General features: G+C 38.8%; 1 protein-coding gene across 2 annotated transcripts in view; it reads left to right on the top strand.

The window, feature by feature from the left end:
* PRMT3 (protein arginine methyltransferase 3) overlaps positions 1-10,511 on the top strand; it is a 135,814-nt gene extending 125,303 nt beyond the window's left edge. For both annotated transcript variants that reach the window (XM_010388252.1, XM_030917525.1), the window contains one exon: positions 9,494-10,511. In XM_010388252.1, the coding sequence (XP_010386554.1) occupies positions 9,494-9,603 (110 nt within the window). In that variant the 3' untranslated portion in view covers positions 9,604-10,511. The remainder of the gene's footprint in view (positions 1-9,493) is intronic.
* Positions 10,512-26,354: the final 15,843 nt, after the last annotated feature.

Here is a 26,354-nt window from a genome sequence, read left to right as displayed (position 1 = left end):
TATTTAATGTATTGTGAAGTTTTTACACTGTATGTGAAGTTTGTTAAGTATGTACATTGTAAACCCTAAAGCAACAGCTAATAAATTTAAAATTTAACCACAAACTATAGCTAATAATTTAGTGGTGGAGACAGAATGAAATCCTGAAAAAAGTACTCAATTCAAAAGAAGATAGGGGCCAGGCATGGTGGTCCATGCCTGTAATCCCAGCACTTTGGGAGGCCAAGGCGGCAGGATCACTGAGACCAAGAGTTTGAGACCAGCCTGGGCAACAAAGCAAGACCCTGTCTCTAAAGAAAAAAAAAAAAAAGTTTTTTAATTAGCCAGGTGTGGTAGCATATAACTGTAGTCTGAGCTACACAGGAGGCTGAGGCAGGAGGATTGCTTGAGCCCAGGAGGTCCAGGCTGTGGTAAGCTATGATTGCATCACTATACTTCAGCCTGGGTGCAAAGCAAGACCCGGTCTCTAAAAAAAAAGTTAAATTTTTTTAAAGAAGATGGGGAAAAGGACACAAACAGATGAACAAATAAAAAACAAATGGTAAGGTGATAGACTTAAATTCAGACTTAAATAGACTGATAATTACATTAAACATGAAGGATCTGGACATGCCAATTAAAAAGCAGAAATAGACTGAATAGAACTAAATGCTGCCTCCAGGAAACACACTTTAAATATAAAGGCACTGAAATTCCAGTCCCAGGTAAGGTGATAATAACACATTCTATCCAATTTTTCCTGCCAAATATAGCCATAAAACCAGAATGCATGGAGCAGCTATTAAGATCTCTGAAAAGTAATAGCAAATAAATGGGAGGAGAAGACCAGAATTCTAAGTACCAGCAAACCTGTGCTAAATTTATGATGTTTTCCTCCAATATCCCCCAGCCTGGACTCCAGATAGCCTGAAACCTAGGCAGAGATCAGCACAGTGAGAGCTCCTGGAGGAGCAATGAATGATTGAACTTGTCATTTAAAAAAACAGTACCATTTACAGTGGCATCATGAAAAATTAAAACCTTAGGAATAAAATTAACGAAATATATGCAAAACTTGTACACTTAACTATAGAACATTGCTGAGAGAAATTAAAGAAAACCTAAATAAATGGAGAGATATATTCTGTGAATTGGAACACTTAATACTGTTACAGTGTTACTTCTTCATAGAAGAATTTCCTTTATTCAGTGCAATCTCAGTCAAAATCTGTAGAAATTAATGAGCTGATTCTAAAATTTATATAGAAATCAAAGTCCTAGAATAACCAAAATAATTGAGAAAAAACCACATTGGAATCTTTATACAGTGTTATTTCTAAACTTACCAAAAGGTTATATTAATCTAGGCAGTATAGTAGTGTTTATTATAGCCATTTAAGTCAATATAACAAATAATCCAGAAATAGACCTACTCTTGAATAATTAAATTTTTACAAAGGGGCAGTGCTGATTAATGGAGAAAGGGTGATCTTTTGAAATGGTGCTAGAACAAGTAAATATTTGTTTGAGAAAATAATGATTCTTCACACCATATCCAAAAACTAACATACATAAAAACTAAGTGGATCATAGATACAAATCTAAAATCTTAGAACTTTAAAACTTCTGGAAGAGATAATATTTGAGAGTTTGGGGTGGTTTATGAAACTAAGATAGTGGCAACATTCGAACACAATTTATGTAAGTAATGCCGTAAAGTTAGTTTTAAACTTCCCACTGGACAGTCAATATCTTCAGGATAAAATACAAACTCCTTACCATGGCCCTTTGCAATCTGATTCTCATTTTTCATCATTTCCAACCCCATCCTTTCACAACCCCAGGTAAGCTCATATACCCCAGTTATACAGATTGCTCATTTTTAAGCTAACTTTTCTTTTTCTTCTTGCTTTTGTTGAAGGTATTTTTCTACCTAGAAGGTTGTTTTGACCTCTTTCACTTGATAAATTCCGACTCACCCTTCATGGCATAGCTAATTTCTGTAAAATTTAAATGTCTTCAGAGCTGATTGTTCCCTTTCTTGATTTCCCAGATAAATTCATACATACATGTGTTACAACATCTCAGCATGCTGGGGTTCTAATAGAAGTTCAACATCTTAGTGTGCCTCCCTTGTTCCTTCTTGATGTGATGTAATATTTGACATATTCTGCTGAATAAATAAGTACAATAGTATATATTGTCATTGAAATCTAATTTTCTCCATCACCTTGGGTAACACTATGCCAAGGTCATCTAGTGTCCATATTTTGTTGGCTAATTTTGTCAACTCCAGTGTTATCAGAAATTTCATACTATTGCACTTGAGCAGGTTAGTATTCAAACTTACCTTGGTACAGCTTAAAAGAGTTCTCTATAGTTATATTTAAACTAAAAGTAGCTTTTGACTCAATGTACTATAAGATTTTTAGATAAAAATAGATGAAGCTGTGAGTCTCAATTGGAAAAATTACTTTATGTAAAGCTTATTTTAGTGTCCAAAAGGTAATATGACAAGATAAGTAAAATATTGTAAATGGAACTATAGAGTTATTTTGCCTGAGGACACTTAAAGTTTAAATTCAGGGTGGGTTTTCCCTTTACAATTCATGTACTGTTTTATTGTACAAACTTTTATTGTAAGTAAATATGGCAGTACTTTAAAATTCAAATCTTTTTAATGTGATTTGGCTTTGAAAATATAAAATCAGGCTATTTCTCTTTATTTATCCATACAGTACATAGTAAGCTTTTATATGATAGAGAATCTGGGAGTTTTTTCTTTCATTTTTCAACTCTAAGCTTTAACAGCAATTAATAATGATTTGTTGTGTTTTTCTTTCCTTTTTCTGGGGAAATGAAGCTTCATTGCTCCAGAAGAAATTAATTCTAAAAAATACAGTGTAACAATTAAAATGAAGTCATTTTTGTCTTGAAATACGGCACTGCTTTGTGTTATACTAACAGCCGTCTGCTGATGATAAAAAAACTAGTACATGCGGCTCAGCTCCAGAGTGTTCCTTCCAGCTCTCAACACAGTGCACACACTTAACAACAACAGTCATTTTATATCTATTTGACACTGATTAATTACTCTGATCCATTCTGGTATTATAGTCATTGCCTTGGCACTTTTGTTAGGTCTGAACAATAGAAGGGAGATCAGCAGTGTGAATTATACATTTATTACTGTGACCCTTCATGCTATTTAATTAACTTAAATGAGTGTGTGTGCACACCCTCATCTTTGAAATTATGGTTATGGAAAAAATTTACCTGTATTTCATTTTAAAAAATGAAAATCATAGTTATCAGCATCAGCTTATATACATACGACATTATGTTAATTTTTCAACTATCTATATTGATGCTTACGATGTTTTCTTTTGTGAAAAATTAACAGAAATATCCATTACTAATTCATTTTGACTGGGGCTTTTTGTTTCTAAACTGAGGAACACATAGAACTCTTATAGGTACATCCTTTGATCCTGAAATGAAGATGATAACCAGATTTATAAGCACCATGGAACATTTCTCTTTTGACTTACACTAAGGATTGAATAGGACTTTCATAAACAAGACAACTTACATATTTTAACACTCGAAAGGCAATGTAAATGAAAGAGTGCAACCGTCAGAGCAAATGCACTAAAAGGAAATATTTACTAGCAATACCTCATATACATTAATGAGAAAAGCCGTAAGGTAAATGCACCAGATTTTTTAGATGGTAGTTAAATAAATGAAATCGTACTTATCTCCTCTGATTTGAAATACAAATCAGAGCAATTTTAGTTTGGTTGTTGTTTTCATTTACTCTTTTATTGATGAAGATGGCAGGAATGTAACACTGGAATATATTTCATACCTTTTATGAAGAAATTATACTTCTGTTCATCCATCCTAAGGAATCAACTCAAAATTCAGATTTAAAAAATACTTGTTGCACAAAGAAATGAAAAATAACACTTTTTATTTTCTTTTCTTTCTTTAAACTCTTGCTTTATAGAATTTTTTTTTTTTAATTTCTTTTTTTTATAGTCACGTCTGTCAACCTTTTCCTTTTGGTTTCGGGCTTTGGTTTCAAACTTTAAAAGATTGTATCACTACTTTTGTACAATTTATTGAATCCTTTCCTTGGTGACTTAAAATGCGCCACTTTCTATGTATTGAATCTTATTTGATCTTCTGATTTCTCTACATTTCATTTGTCTATGTTTATTCCTAGGCACATTTTTAAACAAATAATTTACATGTAATTAAAATTCATACATTTTGATTGTACAGTTCAATGAGTTTTGAAAATTACATACACCACTGTGGAAATATAGATTATTTTCATCACTCCAAAAAGTTTCTCAATTCTCTGTATGGTCAGTCCCCAACCCTGATTCCCAGACCAAGACAGTCACTGATATGCTTTGTCATTATATTTATTACCTTTTTAGAATTTTTATCAACAGAATTATACGGAATGTACTCTAGCTTTCTTAGCTTTTTTTTTTTTTTTTTGTAGATTCATCTATCGTTAGGTTTTTCCTTTTTATTGCCAAATAATATTCCTTTGGCCATGCCACAATTTACTTAGGTATTCACCTGCTGCTAGACTTCTGGATTGCTTTCAGTTAGGGGCCATTAAGAATAAAGTTGCTACAAATATTAATGTAAAAGTCTTGGTGCAGACAGATGTTTTCATTTCTCTTGGGTAAATATCTAGAAGTGGAATTACTGGATCTTATGCTAAGTGTATATGTAACTTTCTAAGAAACTGGCAAATTTTTAGAAAAAGACTATACTTTTTCTAAAGTATAGTCTTTAAAGTATAGTCACGCTGGGCACGGTGGCTCATGCCTGTAATCCCAGCACTTTGTTAGGCTGAGGCAGGTGGATCACAGGTCAGGAGATCGAGACCATCCTGGCTAACACAGTGAAACCCCGTCTGTACTAAAAAATACAAAAAATTAGCTGGGCGTGGTGGCGGGCGCCTATAGTCCCAGCTACTCTGGTGGCTGAGGCAGGAGAATGGCGTGAACCCAGGAGGCGGAGCTTGCAGTGAGCCCAGATCATGCCACTGCAGTCCAGGCTGGGCAACAGAGCGAGACTCCATCTCAAAAAAAATAAATAAAATAAATAAAAAATGACTATAACTAACATTCCTAGGGCTAGCATTCCATTGCTGAATTCAGTTGTTCTACATCATTTTTAGCACTTATAAAAAAGATGCAGTATTTTAAGCCGTTTTATTGAGTATGTAGTTATAGCTGTGCTTGTAGTTTTCATTTGCCTGATGTGATGTTGAACATTGTTTCATATGTGTATTGGCCATTTTTATATCTTCCTGTGAGATTTCTGCTCAAATATTTTGCTTGATTTCAAATTGGGTGGTTTGTCATCTAATTGAGTTAAATTTAAAAGTTAATAATAGTTCATCTTTTCCCAAATATATATTCACTCGTTCCATCGTCATTTCTTAAAAAGACTATCCTTTTGATTTAATTGCCTTGGCTCCCTTGTCAAAAATTAATAGACTATATATATATAGATCTACTTCTGAGTTCTCATTTTCCCCCATGGACCTATATGTCTGTCCTTATGCCTTTAAGACAGACTGTATAAGATTGAAAACGAACAAGATGGCAAGATTTATACAAACAATTGTTTTGGCTATTCTGGGTCCTTTATATTGCCATATAAATTTTAAAATCAGGTCATTAATTTCTGGCCTTAAAAAGTCTGTTAGGATTTTGACTGGGATTTTGTTAAATCTATAGATTACTGAAAATTGACATCTTAACATTGAGTCTTTCACCCACAAGAGAGTGGGTCTCTCCATTTATGTGGACCACCGTTAGAATTGTTTCGTAGTTTATGTAAGTCAGACATGTATTGTTACATTTATCTCAAGTGTTGTATGCGTGTGTGTGTGTATGTGTGTGTGAGAGAGAGAAAGAGAGAGAGAGAATGAATGAGACTTGCTCTGTCTCCCAGGCTGGAGTGCAGTGGCGTGATCTCTGCTCACTGCAACTGCCACGTCCTGGGTTCAGGCTATTCTCATAGCCTCAGCCTCCCAGATAACTGAGACTACAGGGGTGTGCCACAACCACTGGCTAATTTTTGTATTTTTAGTAGAGACAGTTTTGCCATGTTGGCCAGGCTGGTCTCGAACTCCTGTCTCAAGTGATCCGTCCACCTTTGCCTCCCAGAGTGCTGGGATTACAGGCATGAAGCCACCACACCCAGCCTTTATGCTTTTTGGAAGCTGCTGTTTGTACTGTTACATAAATTATTCATTGCTAGTATGTAGAAATAGGATTTTTTATATCTTGATCCTAAATGATAAGACCTTGCTTAAACTTCAGTATGTAGTTCTAGTAGCCTTCTTTGCATATAGCTTCAGGATTTTCTATGTATAAAACCAGGTGGTATGCAAATGAACACTTTAATCCCCCGCTCCCCCAATCTATCCTTTTTCCCTCCACACTTTAATGTTCTGACTAGGACATCTAATAGAATACTTATTTTATGTTGGGTCTGTGGAGGTCATTTTGTTATTTTTGAATCTCAAGTGTCCATTGTTTGTCTTTTCATATGTGAACTACTTTATACCAGCGACTAAATTCAGTAATGTATGTAAGACATACTGCTTGTAAGTGAAAAGGAACTAGCAAGCCACTGTGTTGTAAAAATCAAGTTTGTGGAATCAGTGTTGGCAATTCAGTAACAGTAAGTTAAACTGATAACCAAGTTGGCAATTACTATTCTGTCTTGTATTTACAAAAACATTGTCTGTTTATCATAATGTGGCTGTTCTTTCTCAGTTTCGGTGTCAATAAGTAACTTTTAATTTAATTTTTAAATGTTGATTTAAAAAGAAGCAATAAAACAGCCAAAATAGAAAAGTCAAAATAGAAAAATCTTAAATGTGTTCAATATACTAATGATCTTTTATTTCTTCCCTAGGTTAATGCCTTAGATAAGAAAACATGTATCATTGTTCATTAGAGTTATTATAGAATAATAGTTACATTAACTTACATATCAATTGCGTTTATAAACAAGTGGCTAAATATTTTTACCAAAAAAAAAAAAAAAACACCCACAGGGCAGTAAAGTATAGGTCATTTCTTGTTCGTTATAGTATATTTAAAGCTATAAATCATGATTTTTTTAGATAGAGATAGAGAAGCACCAGAATATAGTTGAGCTTGGGTTCTGGAATCAAACTGCCTTGCTGAAAATCCTACTTCTTTCACTAGCTGGCAGATGACCTTGGGCAGATTACTTATCTTTTCTGAACTTCATCTGTGAGTCAGGAAAATGCACTTACCTCATAGCAATATTTTGTGACCATTAAGTGAGATAAATCATGTAAAGACCTTAGAATAGAGCCTAGTACAAAGTAGGTGTTGAATGAATATAAGCATAAATTACCTAATGATTAACTTAAACTCCATAAAGTTTGTAGAACTATGACTGGTAATCTTTATTATGTCCACTATTGGTGAACATGTCATATGAGATAGTTTTATGTCATTTTCTTAATAATACAGAGGAATAGGTCAAGTACAAAGGCTAAAGCCAAATATACACATTAACATATATACCTACACAAAAATTGTTATATTTTGTTGAATGGATTGCACCTTGGGCCACATTATTTCTTCTATTATTGAACTCCTTAATTTTGTGTTAAACTATGAGTCTCTCCTTTTTTGCAAAGATGTAGAGAATGATGTATCAGTAATGGAATCTTTATATTCTGAAAATAAATATATTAAGTGGTTTGTTTTACTTGTGTTATTTCACTACCATCTTGAAAAGCATTCAAATAATTTTCCTTGAATATGGGGAATTTGCATTTTTTAAATATGATATTGTAGTTTTACATAGATTTCCTGGGTCATTATATGGAGCCTCGTTGTGTCCATGCAGATGCTAAAGCTATTCCTGATACTATTTGGTGTTATCTTAATGTTATTTAAGCAAAGAATGGTGATCAACTACAACTTAGTGGTCTGTTTTTGCTATTTTTTAAACAGCTCTTTAAAATAAAGGAAAAATTAAATGAGAAGTATTTATAATTAGAAAAGTACATAAAAATTTGGAACATACAGAATTTAGGAAATCAGCCTTTGCACAGGTAATTTTTGTGTGTTCATTGTTTCACATGGCTACGTTGTTTCCCTTTTACAGCACCAGTGCATTAATGGCCAATGGCCTTGTCATGGGCCTCTACATTTTCCCAGCTATAATTTCCAGTTCCTCAGAATGCCATTCCTAAAGGTTCTGTGTATGTGTTTTCCTTAAATACCATTACATGTACATCCCTTAAGCCTGGTGAACCATGACTTTAGCCCTGGCCATGGGTAATTCATTAACTCTTGTGAAACCCTGCCTTTAACTGCCTTCCAACCATCCCCAGCGCTTAGCTCTAGCACACTTTATACACATGCCTATTGTGTAATTGTTAGCATAGCTTTTTCTTCACCCTGATCACAAACTCTTTGAGGGCAGGGACTATATCTTTTTTCTAGATGCCCAGAACGCACCATAGGGCCTCATATTCAGAAGTTCAGTAAAATGCTTCCATTGACCCTGCATGACCACAATAGTTTTACTCACTTTCACGAGGATTTGACACTGTGGTGTGTAGTTACTTCTCGCTTCATTCAAAAATTGAATGAATTTTTGATGAAATGAAACAGGGCTGGGCGCGGTGGCTCATGCCTGTAATCCCAGCACTTTGGGAGGCTGAGGTAGTGGGCGGATCACCTGAGGTCTGGAGTTCGAGATCAGCCTGGCCAAAATGGCAAAACCCTGTCTCTACTAAAAAATACAAAATTAGCAGAGCATGGTGGCACATGCCTGTAATCCCAGCTACTTGGGAGGCAGAGGCAGGAGAAATCACTTGAACACGGGAGGCGGGGGTTGCAGTGAACTGAGATTGTACCACTGCACTCCATCCTGGGCAACAGAGAGAGACTCTGTCTTAAAAAAATAATAAAAATAAAATAATGCTGCTCTAAAAAATGAATATTGGCTAGGCACAGTGGCTTACTCCTGTAATCCCAGCATTTTGGGAGGCCGAGGCGGGTGGATCACCTGAGGTCAGGAGTTCGAGACCAGCCTGGTCAACATGGTGAAATCCCATCTCTAGTAAAAATAAAAAATTAGCTGGGCATGGTGGCGTGTGCCTATAGTCCCAGCTACTTGGGAAGCTGAGGCAGGAGAATCTCTTCAACCCAGGAGGCGGAGGTTGCGGTGAGCCGAGATCACATCACTGCACTCCAGCCTGGGAGGTTGCAGTGAGCTGAGATCGTGCCACCGCACTCCAGCCTGGACGACAGAGTGAGACTCCGTCTCAAAAAGACAAAAAAAAAAAAAAGATTATTAACTTTAAATAAAATTTAAAAAGTGGTAAAACACAATAAAAAGAGGTGGTAGTTATACATTATTTGCTTTTCTGCTACACTGTATTCCTTGAATTCTTAACAATTTTTGCCTTTTACAGGTGAAGCCTTGAAAGGAAAGGTCACAGTTCACAAGAATAAGAAAGATCCACGTTCTCTCACCGTGACCCTCACATTGAATAATTCAACTCAAACTTACGGTCTCCAGTAAAAAAGCCATAAAAGCACACTACCTTGTTTTTAATGTGGGGTCGAGTGAGTCAGCAGGAGGGAGCTGCTTTCATGTGAGCAGACGGATGGATGATGGACGCTTCCCTAATGAGCCTCCTCAATAAGAGAAGTTCTTACTGTGGGAATCTGACATAGTTCAGCTGAGGAAGAGAATCAGCTGATCCTCGTGGTCTGCCATGTAATCATTTTCTTAGAAGTTTGCTCCACCAGATTTAACCACATATAACTCCCACCTTGAGTTTATCTATATGGAAAATCATTTACATCGGCCTGTATTTGGAAGAGAGATAGTCTTTTGTTTTTAATAAGTTTCTTACTATAAATTTTAAACAAATTGGTTATTGGGATGTTTTATTAAACTAATAACACAGGTAGTACATATTTTATTACGGACTCCTCGGAGGAGGAGTTTTTAATTACATTATTTGCTAGAAAATCAGGATGTAATAAAGATTAGTGTAAAAAATCTAAAATATGGAAAATAGCTTCAGCCTTCTTATATAAATCATATATGCAGACAGCCTAATTGATTAAGGTTCTCATTTTGTAGTTTCTTCCCTCTTTGTAACTATTCCTTAGCCTTACAGATTTTTAGTACTGCCCAGGAAATCTAATTTCAATACATTTATCCTAGGTTTCATGAAAGTTTTTAAAGATTGGGATAAATATGTACTTATTTACTAATGTATCATCTCTTTCAAACTAGATTTATGTGCAAAGGTTAAACATGTAACTGTTACTATACTTAGTACTCTATAAAGTTGTCATTTACAATTACTGATTCAATTTGAAATGTAGAATGAAAAAGCTTCAATAAAATGTAACAACTTATAAAATATTTTAAAAATATTTACATTATAAAAAGTTTCAATAAAATGTATCAAACAACATTATAAAATATTTCAGCTGGGCGTGGGGGCTCATACCTATAATCCCAGCATTTGGGAGGCCAAGGCAGGAAGATCACTTAAGGCCAGGAGTTTGAGACCAGCTTAGGCAACATAGTGAGACCAGGTCTGTACAAAAATTATTTTTAAATTAGCCAGGCATAGTGCTGCATGCCTGTAGTGTTAACTGCTTGGGAAGCTGTGGTGAGCAGATTGCTTGAGTCCAGGAGTTGGAAGCTACAGTAAGTCAAGATCGTGCCACTGCACTCCAGCCTGGGTGACAGAGAAAGACTCTCTAAAAAAGTTAATTACTTAAAAGTAAAAATAGGGCCAGGCATGGTGGTTCATGCCTAAAATCTCAGCACTTCAGGAGGCCAAGGCAGGAGGATTGTTTAAGGTCAGGAGTTCAAGGCCAGCCTGGGCAACACAGGGAGACTCCATTCTACAAAAAATTAGCCAGGTGTGGCACACACCTGTAGTCCCAGCTACTCTGGAGGCTAAGGCAGGAGGATCCCTTGAGCCCAGGAGGTGAAGGCCACAATGATCACACCACTGCATTCCAAGCCCGGGTGACAGTGTTAGGCCCCATCACTCATTTATCATAAACAGATAAGTTTCAACATATTAAGGCCTTTTGTAAAATCAGAAGCATTTAAAATAAGTCTTACTTAACAAAAGGATTATTTTTAAGAAAATACGACTTTTAAGGAGAGGCATTCCACATGCCTCCTTTAAGTTCAGCATTTGGTTGTCAAAACAAGACATACACCAGGCAGCTTAACATAGTGTTGAGAAGCATTAGCTATGGAGTCAGTGCCTAGGTTCAAATCCTAGCGCCAGCTCTTACTTGCTGTATGATCTTAGTCACTTTCCTTAACTTCTGTCTCCCTCCATGAACATGCCAATTTATGAGTTAATAAATTGAGAATTTAGATCAGTACCTGGCACATAGAAAACAATATTAGGTGATAGAATCTTCATTATCCATTCAAGGATTCTCCTTCCAAAGAATATATGGCACCTACATTAGATCAGTTTAAGAATGGTGATGTTCATCAGATAGTAATTATTGTCCTAGTACATGAATGGGTGAGAAGATTCTGATGGGCATTAATATTTAAAGTGGCAAAATCTGTTTCAACAAGAAATTGTCTTTGGTCTCTTAGAAAACTGGCCTAGCAATGAGGAGGAAAAACCTCTTCAAATGATGGTTTTAAGACCGTAAGTCTTTAGTCTTCCTTTACAAGCATGATTTGCTTTCACTGGGCTAAACCAGTCAACTTGTTTTCACTATGGATTTGAATTCAGACCATTACTAGAAATTTATGGTGCTGATAACACAGTTTAAACTACTTGCAGTTTTGTCTTGAATGGCTTCCTACACAAATTTGAGTAGGTTAGGGTGATAAATTAGGAGGCCAAAAAGAAGATTTAATGAATTTTTAAAGTAACCAAAAATGATCGGATTTTTTGTTTTCTCTCATTGAAAGTGAATCCCAAGTATTTCCTATTGTATAAACTTCTTAAAAATTATTTCTCTTCAGAACTCCAGTTAGGTTTCCATCAGATTTTCACCTGGTGACACTTTATTCTCTTCAGGTTATAACTAGCCCAGCTGCAGTTAGTGGATCTTTGTTCGTTTCAATTAGCCTTCCAAGGCCAGGACATTCTTATTTGTGTGCCCAAGCATTTTATGAGAACATAAGTGTCCAAATGTTAGCTCTTCAATTAGAATTTCCACCTTCAAAATGCAGTAAAAAATAAGTACTTTGTAGCCTTTGACAATGATACAGTGTGCTTTTCTGTTGTGACAGATGGGCATTTATCAATATCAGTGTACTCTGTTCCAGGGATTTTATTTCCATTAAGAAAATGCATTTCTCCTCTATCTTCCTTTGTGATATTGTGTTTTGTGATGCGTGGGGCTCATCTCAATATGACGGTCATCTATAGCGGAACAGTGGGTCTGAAGAGAGCACTTCGGAAGGAGTGTTCCCGAGAAACAGACCTCTCAAGGGTGTACAGAATGGTCCAATAAGTAGCCGTAATGGCTACAGAGCACACTCCATGATTAATCAGGCAGCTGCAGTTTAACTTTGAAACAATCCCTGTTTGCATTAGGGAGGAGTGAGAAAGTCTGGTCCTACAGAGTTGTTTTTTTGTTGTTGTTTTTTAAATCAATGTGGATTAATCAGTGTAGTCCACCTGTGTCCTTCAGCATTCTACCTCTCACTTTTGATGATGCTGTAAAATATAACGTGATATTGACTTGAGATCAGTCCATAAGAGTCTTACCAGACATGCTCTCAAGCTTTCAACAGGGAAAGTAAAACAATATGATATACCACTTTCCTTTTAATGACCATGCCAAAAATTATCATTTACACTGCTGGGCTGTAACATAGACCCAAAATATCCAGGTATTCAGATTTTTCTGTGTAGCAGAATAACAAAAACATGTCAGGTTTGCAACACTGTCAAAGTTCCAGCCACACTTTAAATCATTTGCAGAAATAAATAGTTGAAAAACTTGATGCTATACTATTTATACTATTTCACTCCTTCGAGAGAAACTAACTTGTGGGGAAAGACCTGTTAGGTGAGATCCCCGAGGTCAAGCCCTGTCGAATGCAGGGTTGGCAAACTGCAGCCCCGGGGCCGAACCCACCTGCCCCCCGTTTTGGTAAATAAAATTTTATTGAACACAGTCACACTTAATTCATTTTTATACTCTCTGTAACTGCTTTTGTACTATCATGGCAGAGTTCAGTAATTGTGACAGAGACTGCGTGGCCCACAAAGCTGAAAATATGTACCAGCTGTCCCTTTACAGAGAAAGTTTTCCAACTCCTGGCCCTATAAGGCTTGTAATGGTAGCAAGTTACCTATTTGCTCTTACAGCTGAGAGTGAGGTGATGATAATAGGGAAGTCAATTCTGAGTCAAACAAATTTAGGTAAGATTTATAATCTGAGGCCGGGCATGGTAGCTCACGCCTGTAGTCCCAGCACTTTGGGAGGCCGAGGCGGGTGGATCCCCTGAGGTCAGGAGTTCGAGACCAGCCTGACCAACATGGTAAAACCATGGCCCTACTAAAAATACAAAATTAGCTGGGTGTGGTGGTGCATGCCTGTAATCCCAGCTACTCAGAAGGCTGGGGCAGGAGAATTGCTTACCCAGGAGGCAGAGGTTGCAGTGAGCTGAGATCGCACCACTACACTCTAGCCTAGGCAACAAGAGCAAAAAAGGATATATAATCTGTATAGAAAACCTACTCAGATGAAGGAATAAATTTGTTTTTAGTTCCAGTCAAAGAACAGCTACCTTTTGGAGCAGAGATGGCTAATGCCATAGATAAAATATTTCTTCATAGAACTCATTAATGGTCATGGCAGAGAAGATATAAATGCACAACAGAACACATAGATTTTAAGAACTATGTTTTTTTTCTTTAATGTGGAGCTAAGCAACTGGATATACTCCATTTATGAACATAGGATTAAACCTAAATTGCTAAAAAAGATACAGCATTTACATACATGAAACTGATGTTTTGAATTGTAACACTTAGTGCTTTCTATAAAGAGAATTAGTAAAACTGAAACTTTGTAGCTGATTATCAACTCCATTTTAAAAGTTTTAATTAGACCAGAAGAAATCTGCAAACACAACTTTTCTTTGTTTTTGCTTTTATTTTGAAATAGGGTCTAGCTCTGTCACCCAAGCTGGAGTGCAGGGGCGCTATCTCACTGCATCCTTGACCTCCCAGGGCTCAGGTGATCCTCCCACCTTAGCCTCCCTAGTAGCTGGGACTACAGGCACATGCCACCACACCTGGCTAATTTTTGTATTTTTTGTAGAGATGGGGTTTCACCACGTTGCCCAGGCTGGCCTCCAACTTCGGAGCTCAAGGGATCCGCCCACCTCAGCCTCCCAAAGTGCTGGGATTGCAGGCGTGAGCCACCACTCCCAGCCTAAACAGAACATTTTAAAGCTAGAGATGGTTGACCCCTGCCCATGAGCTACAAAATAACCCAGCTAATGAATAACTTCTGAGCCTTAAAGAAGTAATTGCAATGGTCTTCAAGATAGCTCTGGACCCAAAACTATCAACATTAGGAGAGACAGTTGGGGAAGGATTTAGCAGTTTTAACAAGTCTTGAGATTCCTTAATGCTTTCCCTGCTTGGATGTCACCCAAGAACATGGCACTACTGTTGCAGTGATGCATGGGGCCATGGCTAAATATATAAAGTGCCTGCACAGCTATCCACACATGCTTTGTTGACTTGGAGGCTCAGCGGTCTTAAGTCTCTTCATAATTTTGAGTGTTTCCTTGCTATAAAGTTAAACTTTTTCAGGAACGATAAAGGAAGCACTTTTAAAATATCTTAGTAATTCATTTGACCTTTCCAATGAAGTTTTCATCTGTTGTCTCACCATCCTGGTTAACGTGGAGCTGTTCACATTGTCAGTTCTAGAGTGTAGCTAAATGCACACACAAATGTTGCCACTTAGTTGCAATTAAAGTGAAGGTAATCTGATAATAAAGGAGGAAATTAAGTAAATTATAGCATATTTTATGGAATATTATGCATTCAAGAAAAATCAGTATGTCCTCAAGGCAGCATGGAAAAGCTCATGATAAAAAGATAAAGCAAGATAAGGTTACACTAATTAAAAGAAAAAGTCAACACATGCTAAAATGCTGAAAGAAAAAAGTATCAGTGATTGGATTATAAGTGGCTTTTTCCTCTTATTAAACTATAATGTTGCATAACTTTTATAAGTTTTTAAAATATATTCTTAAACAAAACTAGCTGAAATCATTTTGCAAAGTGTTGATATAAGAAATGAACCCACCAGACCATCCCATCAGTTTAGATGGAATGTGGAAGCCCAAAAATTCTGCATACTCTGGCAAGACGCAACCCTCCGTCTCTGCCGACAATCCCAGGCTTGAAAACATTGTTTGGAGACCATCAGGACTAATTTCATGATGCCCTTTATTCTTATTAATGCCAATCACCAAGAAGCCCAGGTTTCACAGTTCATTCTGCATCCCCCATTTCTAATCTTCATGCAGTGCCAATATATCCCCATTTTCTAAATAAAATCCTGAGATTATTGCCAAGATCACTGCTTCCCCTGAAGCCTTCTTAAATGGGAGCTATCTTCTCGCACACCACTCATCACCCTAGACTTGGCTGTAAGGTGGGAGACTTCGTTTTTGGTTGCCAATCACAGACCATTCTCCTTACTTCTACTGCTTTTACATCTTGAATCACTTGTCATCAAGACTGTTAACAGCAACCACCTAACCTTGTCAGCATCATCACCCCACCCCCAGGTCACTCACCTCATTCCTGCTTTCTTTCCATTGTTTTGCCTTTAATTTACATACAATAAATTGCACATTTTAATTGCATACTATGATGAGTTTTGACAAATGTATACACCCTTGCAACTGTCACCTCTCCCACGTCCTTAAAAATGTTAGCCCCTAACTCACTGCCCACACTGCTCCTGCCTAATCAGAGTCAGTATGAGTATCATGTGGATGATCCTTTATTTCCTGACCTTTTGGTTCGTTGGCCTCCTCCAGTGATCTTGTCTCCACCTGACCTCAGCTACTCACCCCCTGGTTACCCTCTAGAATTGGCCATAACCCAGAACTCCAACACCAGCTTGATCTTAATTTTAAGTATCATTCTCATTACCTATTTTTTCAGCTTGCTCTCTTTAGTATCACAAAGCTTCGGGTACTGAGGCTGAGGCCAGCCTCTGTCCCTGTGCCTCATGCCCCACTCCCTTAATTACTCAGATGTTTTGTCAGGATTTCTCCCCTTTCCCCTGCATCATCACCGTTTCCCTCCACTGCTCCCCAGTTAGCATACAAATAGGCTATAGTTTCTCCTATCTTGATTCCACTTCTCTTTCCTGCTACTGCCACATTTCTAGTTTTCCCTTTACACTGAAAACCCTCAAAAAGAGTTGTCTGTGTTTACTGCTTTCTCTATTTCCATTGTTTCACCTATGATTTATATACAACAAATTGCACACATTTTAATTGCATGAGTTTTGACAAATGTATACACCCTTGCAACCATCACCTCTAGTAATATTTAGAACACTTCCTTCACACCAAAAAGTTTCCTTACGCTGCCTTGCTGCCAACATTTGTCCTCACGTTCCTCCTCAGGCAAACACTAATCTGATTTCTATCAATGATAAATATGTTTTGCCTGTTTTAGAACTTCATCTAAATGGTGTCTTGGTCCATTTGTGCAACTATAACAATACCACAGACTGGGTAATTTATAAAGAACAGAAATTCATTTTTCTTACAGTTTTGGAGTCTAGAAAGTCCGAGATCAAGGCACCAGCAGGTTTGGTTGTCTGGTGAGGGCTGCTCTCCGCTTCCACGATGGCACCTTGTTGTTGCATCCTCCAGAGGAGAGGAACCCTGTGTCCTCACACAGCAGAAGCACAGTGGGGCACAGTGGCTCACTCCTGTAACCCCAGAACATTGGGGAGGCTGAGGCAGGAGGATCGCTTGAGCCCAGGAGTTCAAGACCAGCCTGGGCAACAAAGTGAGACCCCCCCACCCCCACTCTCTACAAAAAGAAATAAAGTTAGCCAGGCATGGTCGCACACACCTGTGGCCCCAGCTACCTGGGAGGCTGAGGCAGGAGAGGGTGTATTGAGCACAGTAGGTCCAGACTGCATTCAGCCATGTTTGTGCCACGGCACTCCAGCCTGGGTGACAGAGTGGGACCCTGTCTCAAAGACAAAAAAGAAGGCAGAAGGACAAGAGGGCAGAAGGACAAGAGGGCCAAAAGTTGTCTGAAGCCCCTTTTATAAGGGCCTTAATCCAATTCAAGAGGGAGCAGCCTTCGTTGCCTAATCATCTCTTAAAGGCCCCACCTCTTATTACCATCACATTGGCCATTAAGTTTCAACACCTGTGTTTTGGAGCCGACACATTCAAACCACAGCAAATGGAATCATGCTGTGTATACGCTTGTCTTCAGCTTCACTCAGCATGTTTTTTGAGATTCACTATGTTATGTTTCAGTAGCCCATTACCTTCTATTACTCAATATTATTCTATATTATAAAAGGAATACCACTTATTTGTTGATCCATTCACCTGCTGGTGAACATTTGGGCTGTTTCCAGGTTTTGGCTGTTATGAATTAAGCTGTTATGAACATTTGTGTACAAATCTTTCTTGAGCCCACCCTCACCAGGCCCTTACCTCCACCACCCCATTCAAACTACTCTTATCAAGCTCACTAGTGAACTATGTTATTTCCAGTAACCAGTTCTCAACCCTAATTTTACTTGACTTACCAGCAGTATTTGATTCACTTCCTTCTTGAAACACTTTGCTTGCTGTTATGGATTGAATGTTTATATTCTCCCAAAATTCACTCGGGCATACCTCAGAGATACTGCAGGTTCAGTTCCAACCCACCACAGGAAAGTAAGTCACACACATTTTTTGGTTTCCCAGTGCATGTAAAAGTTATGTTCACACTATACCATTAAGTGTATGATAATTTGCATTATGTCTAAAAAAAGCGCAGATCTTAACTTAAAATTACTTTATTGCTAAAAAATGCTGATATAGAGATATGAAGTAAACACATGCTGTTGGAAAAATGGCACCAATAGACTTGCTCGACGCAAACTTGCCACGAGCTCTCAATTAGTAAAATATATATATATTTAGTAATGTATATAAATTAGTAATATATATAATAATAGTAAATATATATAATTAGTAAAACATATATATATATATATATATGTATATAGGATTTCAACATACAGGCATACCTCGTTGTGTTGTGCTTCACTTTATTGCACTCCAAAGATACTGCATATGTGTGTGTGTGTATATATACACACACACACACACATATATATATACACAGTATCTTTGGAGTGCAATAAAGTGAAGCACAACACAACGAGGTATGCCTGTATGTTGAAATCCTAACCCTCAATGTGATGGTATTAGGAGGGGGATGGCCTTTGAGAAGCAATTAGGCCCGAAAGATTGCACCCTCATGAATGAGATTAGTGTCCTTAAAGAGCTCTCTTGCCCTCTTTCTGCCAAGTGAGGATACAATGAGAAGTCAGTGGTCTACAACCTGAAGGAGGACCCTAACCAGAACCCAATCCATGCTGGCATCGTGGTCTCGTACTTTCAGCCTCTAGATGGTGAGAAATAAATTTCTGTTGTTTCTAAGTCACCCAGTGTAGAGTACTTTGTTACAACAGCCTGGGCTAAGATCCTTGGCTTTCCCCGCTCTCCTCCCTCCTCCTTGGCCATCTTCAGTTTCCCTTGTTCTTCCTCATCTCCTCACCTTTAACATGTTGGCACCTTAGTCCTGGGATCTCTTTTCTATCCCTCCCTTAGGGATTTCATCCAGTCTTACAGCTTTAAATACCTAGATACTGATGACTCCTAGAGGTATTTATCCATCCGTCTATCTTCCAGGGCAGTCTCCTGTGTATAACTGTGTACATGGCATCTCTCCTTGGATGTCCAATGGGCATCTCAAACTTTGCATAGTCAAAGCTGAATTTCCAATCTTTCCCCAGACCCTGTCCCTGCTGTCTTCCTCCAACTCACTGAATGGACTCCATCTTTCAGTAGCTCAGGCCAGAAATCGTAAAGTCATCCTTGACTTCTTTCACACCATATCCAAACTGGTTAACAACTCTAGGATCTACCTTCAAAATTCATCCAGAACCAGACTATTTCCCACTACCTATTAGTGCGAACCTGGTCCAAACCATCATTGTCTTCCACCTAGATCATTGATTCTCAAAGGTAATGCACAGACTCTGGCAGTTCCCAAAAACCCTTGCTGGCAGTCAGGAGAGAAAAACTATTTTTGGCATAGTACTAACACATTGTTTGCCTTTTTCACTGTATCAACATTGGCACTGATGGTGCAACAACAATGGAAGGTAAACTTGCTGGCTCCTTAGCACAGATCAAGGCACCAAACTATACTAACGGTCATTGCATTCTTTTGTTTGTTTGTTTGTTAGTTTGAGATGGAGTTCCGCTCTTGTTGTCCAGCTGGAATGCAGTGGTGAGATCTCACCTCACCACAACTTCCGCCTCCCAGATTCAAGTGATTGTCCTGCCTCAGCCTCCCTAGTAGCTGAGATTACAGGCATGTGCCATCACATCCAGCTGCATTGCATTCTTTATTACCACATACTCTCTAAAATATCCTTGATAAGCTGGACACAGTGGCATGTACCTGTAGTCCCAGTTACGTAGGAGACAGACTGGAAGGATCTCTTGAGCCCAGGAATTTGAATCCAGCCTGGGCAATAGAGCAAGATCTTGTCTCAAACAAATAAAAGAAAGAAAAGAAAAGAAAAATTCTTGGCTGGGTGAGGTGACTCACGCCTTTGTAATCCCAGAGCTTTGGGAGGCTGAGGTGGGTGGATCATCTGAGGTTAGGAGTTTGAGACCAGCCTGGCCAACATGGTGGAACCCCGTCTCTACTAAAACTACAAAAATTAGCCAGGCGTGGTGGCTCACACCTGTAGTCGCAGCTACTCGGGAGGCTGAGGCATGAGAATCACTTGAACCCAGGAGACAGAGGTTGCAGTGAGCCGAGATTGCGCCACGGCACTCCAGCCTGGGCAACAGAGCGAGCCTCTGTCTCAAAAACAAAAAAAAAAGAGAAAAGAAAAGAAAAATTATTGATGAAGCTGTAAAACAAAACAAAACAAAAAACTAATTTTATTAAATTCCGAACCTTGAATATATGTCTTTTCAAAATTCTGTGTGATACTAATAAAGCACTTCTGTTGCATCCTGAAATATAATGTTTGCCTTGAAGAAAAGCACTTATGCAATTGAACTGTGAGCTACACTAGACACATTTTTTTATGGAACATCATTTCTACTTGAAAGAATCACTGACAGACAAACCATGGGAGACATTTTTCTGCAAAAGAAAAAAGTGAGCTTATCACTTCAAGTAAGACAACTAGTAGTATTTGTTACTAATGATAAAATTCAAGCTTTCAGGCTAAAATGTGAATTTTAGAAAATATGTAATTTTCTACTGTGAACTTGAGGCTTCCCAGTTTTTAGATTTTGAAATTAGCGGTTATAAGAAATATGATGTTTTTTATATTGTAGAACAAAATTGTCAACATTTGGAAGATCTGCATAACCCAGTGATCTAATATTTCCCCCCAAATGGATGATCTTACAAATATTCATTCAATGGGCAAGATAAACCACTGGATTTGAATGTAACAATACAAAAATTTACTGATGTGATTTCAGATTCCACATTGCACCTGACGTTGAAGAAACTACTTGTCGGCCGGGCGCGGTGGCTCAAGCCTGTAATCCCAGCACTTTGGGAGGCCGAGACGGGCAGATCACAAGGTCAGGAAATCGAGACCATCCTGGCTAATACGGTGAAACCCCAGTCTCTACTAAAGAATACAAAAAACTAGCCGGGCGACGAGGCGGGCGCCTGTAGTCCCAGCTACTTGGGAGGCGGAGGCAGGAGAATGGCGTGAACCCGGGAGGCGGAGCTTTCAGTGAGCTGAGATCGGGCCACCGCACTCCAGCCTGGGCGACAGAGCCAGACTCCGTCTCAAAAAAAAAAAAAAAAAAAAAAAAGAAACTACTTGTCAAGTTCTGGTTTAGTATTGAAGAGGACTATTGGTGTGATGCCATATTTTCTTCCTAAACTTCAACTAAAACAACTTACTGTACACAGACTGAAGGCAGAAGCAGCTATGAGAAACCAGCTGGGTTCTACTAAACAAGACAATAGAGATTTGTAAAAATGCTAAACACCACCATTATTTTTTTTTTTCTTATTTTTTTTGAGACAGAGTCTCGCTCTGTCGCCCAGGCTGGAGTGCAGTGGCCGGATCTCATCTCACTGCAAGCTCCACCTCCCGGGTTCACGCCATTCTCCTGCCTCAGCCTCCCAAGTAGCTGGGACCACAGACGCCCACCACCTCGCCCGGCTAGTTTTTTGAATTTTTTTTTAGTAGAGACGGGGTTTCACCGTGTTAGCCAGGATGGTCTCGATCTCCCGACCTCGTGATCCGCCCGTCTCGGCCTCCCAAAGTGCTGGGATTACAGGCTTGAGCCACCGCGCCCGGCCAACCACCATTATTTTCATTAAATATTTTTTAAAAAGCAGGCTGGGTGTGGTGGTTTACACCTGTAATCTCAACACTTTGGGAGACCAAGGTGGGAGGATCACTTGAGCCCAGGAGTTAAAGACCAGCCTGGGCAACATGGTGAGACCCCATCCCTACAAAAAAAATTTTTTTAATTAGCTGGATATGGTGGCACACCTGTGTTCCCAGCTATTGGTGAGGGAGGATGAGGTGGGAGGATCACTTGAGCCCAGGAGGTGGAGGCTGCAGTGAGCTGTGCCTGTGCACTCCAGCCTGGGTGACAGACCAAGACACTGTCTCAGAATATATATATGTAGTTATTTCCATTAAAAACATATTATTTCTGTCAACATATATGGTTTATTATTTTTAATAAATTAATAAATATAAAATTTTCTCAGTTTGAATTTCTAATTATGATAAATATTAATAGATGTAACCCACATAAAGTTATTTGTGATGTTTAATTTTTTTTATTTTTTTTATTTTATTTTTTAGACAGTCTTGCTCTGCCGCCCAGGCTCGAGTGCAGTGGCACAATCTCAGCTCACTGCAACCTCCGCCTCCCAGGTTCAAGCAATTCTCCTGCCTCAGCCTCCCAAGTAGCTGGGACTACAGGTGCCCACCACCATGCCCGGCTAATTTTTTTGTAGTTTTAGTAGAGACAGGTTTCACCATGTTGCCCAGGCTCATCTCGAACTCCTGAGCTCAATCTGCCCACCTCAGCCTCGTAAAGTGCTGGGATTATAGGCATGAGCCCCTGCACCCAGCCGGGATATTTAATTTTTAAGAAAGTAAAGGGGTCACGAAATTTTTAAAAGTTTGAGAATCACTAACCTAGATTATTACAAGACCCTCCTAATTGGTCTTTCTACTTCTGACTTACCCCCACGTAGCCTCAATCAGACAAAGTAATTCTCTTAAAGTATAAATCAGATTGTTACTCCTTTACTCAAACACTCCCGGAAGCTTCTCATCTCACTCAAAATAAAAACTCAAGTCCTGACATTTGCCTACGAAAACCCTGCACCTCACATCCCATTACATACGTCTCTGAAACGTGCCCCAGGACCACTTCTTTCACTGACTCAGCTCCAGCCATGCTGGCCTTCTACTCCTTCCACTCCGCTCACAAGCTGTTCCTTCTGCCTGAAAACCTCTTTCCTCAGAGAGCCACATAACTCATTCTTCGCCTCTTTCGGATCTGCCTTCAAAAATTACTTTCTCGACGAGGTTCCCCAACCTGCCAATTAAAAGTTGTAAAACTCAAACTCACATTTCCAAACCCCATTCCTCTTTTATTTTTCTCATAGCACGTATTGCCATCTAATATACTCTATATTTTACCAATTTCATATTTTTATTTTATTTCTCCCCTCCCCCAGTAGAATATAAGCTCCAGGAGGACAGGGATTTTCATCTGTTTTATTAACTACTGTGTTGTGCACTGGGACAAAATAGGAGCTCAATAAATACATGTTGGCTAAATGAATGAATGAATGAATGAATGTAGCATCTGTTGGCCAATAATCTGGACTGGTACCTTACATAATTAACCAATGATACTATGGCAGTTATCTCCTTTATTTGTTTTATTGTCTATAAATTACTTTGGCCTTTCTGAATTAGGAAACCTTTTGAATATCATTAGTATCTATTTAAATATTTCTCTTTTCTCAACCACTGTGATGTATTAAAATTTCAAAGCCATAGACCATAGGATGGTCTGAGCCCACAGTAAAATTCGGTTTGCATATGAATGGGCCATTTAGTTGATATGTACACATTTAAATAGTTTTGAATTGACTTGCATGTTGATCCTTTTTGAAACGTAGATAATCTGGTAATATTAGAATTTTCAAAGGCTAACCCTGTTGTATTGGTAAGTGTGTGAAAACTGCTTGTATAGATATAGTTAAAGCTTCCCTTAAACAGTCAATATAAATTCTAACACATTTTAATATTGTTTACTTATGAATTAGTAGGTAAGGAAACAAGGACAAAATTATGAATGATACCAAATATCTCTTCAACACATAGCCACATAAACTATGAATATTAATAATCAGGATATTTTAATGAGGAATCTTGATCAGATAACTTTTAAAAGCCTTTTCGAGTTTTATAAAAATAATGACAGTGGCCGGGTATGGTGGTTCACGCCTCTAATCCCAGCACTTTGGGGGGCCGAGGCTGGTGGATCACCTGAGGTCAGGAGTTCGAGATCAGCCTGGCCAACATGACAAAACCCCGCCTCTACTAAAAATACAAAAATTATCTGGGCTACTCAGGAGGCTGAGACAGGAGAATCGCTTGAACTCAGGAGATGGAGGTTACAGTGAGCTGAGATGGTGCCACTGCACTCCAGCCTGGGCGACAGAGTGAGACTCTGCCTCAAAAAAATAAAAATAAAAATAAATAAAAATAATAACAGTAAGGATTCCTGTTGAGTGGTGTTTTTCTCCCTATCTCTATTCTAAAGGTTTCTGAAGGAACAAAATCTTTTGTGTGGTGTCTCCAGGATGTTTTCTGAAAGTAAACAGCACATTTTCCCCCTCTTTGGAACTGAAACTAAGGCCACATTAACAAGAATGCAGCTCCAGGTCTTTGTTTCATTAGTGCGGGCGTCTCCAATGAACCTCCTACTGGGAACCCCAGTAGGATTTTCCCCTGCTTACACCTTTGCTTGCCCTGTCTCCTCATGCTGCTCTGTGATGTTTGGTTTAATGAGACAACTGCTGTGATCTGGAAATAAAAAAAAAAAAAAAAGGAGGATCCTGTCTTTTCCTTAAATAGACAAAGGTGTAGCTGAGGGAATTCAAGATTCTGCTGTTTCCTGGCACTTTATGTTATCAACATGTGATGGCAATCCTGAACACACTGAGCCAGGAACATCCCAGTAACCATTTAATCTCAAAAACTCAGCCACGGACCGGCAGATTGCATCTCACAGAAGTCCCTTTAGCCTTAATAATGTGGAAAGACAGAAGACCTGAGCTGGAGGGGCAAAGAGTGGGTGAGGAAAGCAGAAGAGAGAGTAGGAGCTCTAAAATGTTTCTTCTGAAGTGAGAACTTGAAATGTAACCTAGTATGGGTGCAATCAAAGTACACATGGAAAATAGGTAAAGTAACTATGGAAATAAGAACAGTAATAGATACAGTAACAGTTAACAGAATGGTAATAGGAAGGTTAGGGTAGTCTAAATAAACTGAATCCTCTATATCATAGAGAAAGGTAATCATAGATAATGTCTAAAATGGATACATAAAAAAATGGAGATTAAACATAATATTTAGGGATGTAACAGTAACTACAAGAGCAATTTAAAACAGAAACTGTTTAGCAAGTGAAAAGAGGTTGTTTCTGGGTAGAAGGACTGGGTTCAAACAGGATTGAGGCAAGGAAATCTTTTTATGATGATGATGGTCTCTTGTCTTCTTTGATTGTATAACAAAGTATATATATATTGCCTAGATAATAAAAATAAAATATTTTAAATGGAACTAAAACCAGTTTGGTGGTCTGACCTATCTGATAGTGGAGCTGGGGCGGAATAGAGAGGTGAAATCCACTCTGGCATGTCAGACTCAACAGTTACACACAAAGTATGAGCTTTTGCTGTTGGCCTTATCCAGGCATGAAAGGGGAATAAGAGGATTTCCAGGGGCCTCCAGTGGTCCTGGTGTCTTGGGCTTGCTGTGAAGGTTTGGGTACAAGACAGGTGAGAGCTCAGGATAGTAAAGAGCATTCCAAAGGGAGTTTTCATAATTGAGTTTTATTTATTTATTTATTTTTGAGACGGAGTCTCGCTCTGTCACCCAGGCTGGAGTGCAGTGGTGCAATCCTGCCTCACTGCAACCCCCGCCTCCCAGGTTCAAGCGATTCTCCTGGCTCAGCTTCCCTAGTAGCTGGGACTACAGGCACACGCCACCATGCCCAGCTAATTTTTTGTATTATTAGTAGAGACGAGGTTTCACCATGTTAGCCAGGATGGTCTCTATCTCCTGACCTTGTGATCTGCCCATCTGGGCCTCCCAAAGTGCCGGGATTACAGGCGTCAGCCACCACACCCGGTCCTGAGTTATTTTCATATCCTTCGGATGGCCTAGAGAAATGGTCCTATCCTCCTCGAGTAAGCTTAGATAGTTAAAGACACCAAGTAGCTCTGGGGCACAGAGGGACCCTTCTCTGCCTCGGCCCTCTAACAAACGAGTCATGCCTCAGAGAGAAATCTTGACTTTCTCCTTGCTGCTTCTGGGGTTGGAGGAGAAATGTTAACTCTTTGTCGGTTAGTCCAGAAATCCATTTTCTACTGGTGCCTTTCACCACTTGTTTCCAAATTTAGGTCTGTGGTGCATCTGCAATAAGTCCCAGGGAGCTTTAAAGGACACATCTCTGGGCACCATCCATGGAGATCCTAATGCTGTAAGTCTTGAGTGGCATTGAAGAATCTGTAGTGATTTTGATGTGCCATCAGGTGTGGGAGCCACTGCTCGAATCCAGTCTAGCTTATGTAGTCCTTGCAACTGTCTTGAGAAATAGAAGACCAAAGTTCAAAAATGAATCGTTTTCCCCAAATCACACTTAAAGTCCATACTTTAAGCACATGTATCTGCAGTGGTAAATGTTTAACATCCAGTTATCTAAAA

The sequence above is a fragment of the Rhinopithecus roxellana genome, chromosome 15 (assembly GCF_007565055.1).
Source record: "Rhinopithecus roxellana isolate Shanxi Qingling chromosome 15, ASM756505v1, whole genome shotgun sequence".
Taxonomy (NCBI): domain Eukaryota; kingdom Metazoa; phylum Chordata; class Mammalia; order Primates; family Cercopithecidae; genus Rhinopithecus; species Rhinopithecus roxellana.
This window is presented reverse-complemented; position numbering and strand designations above follow the sequence as displayed.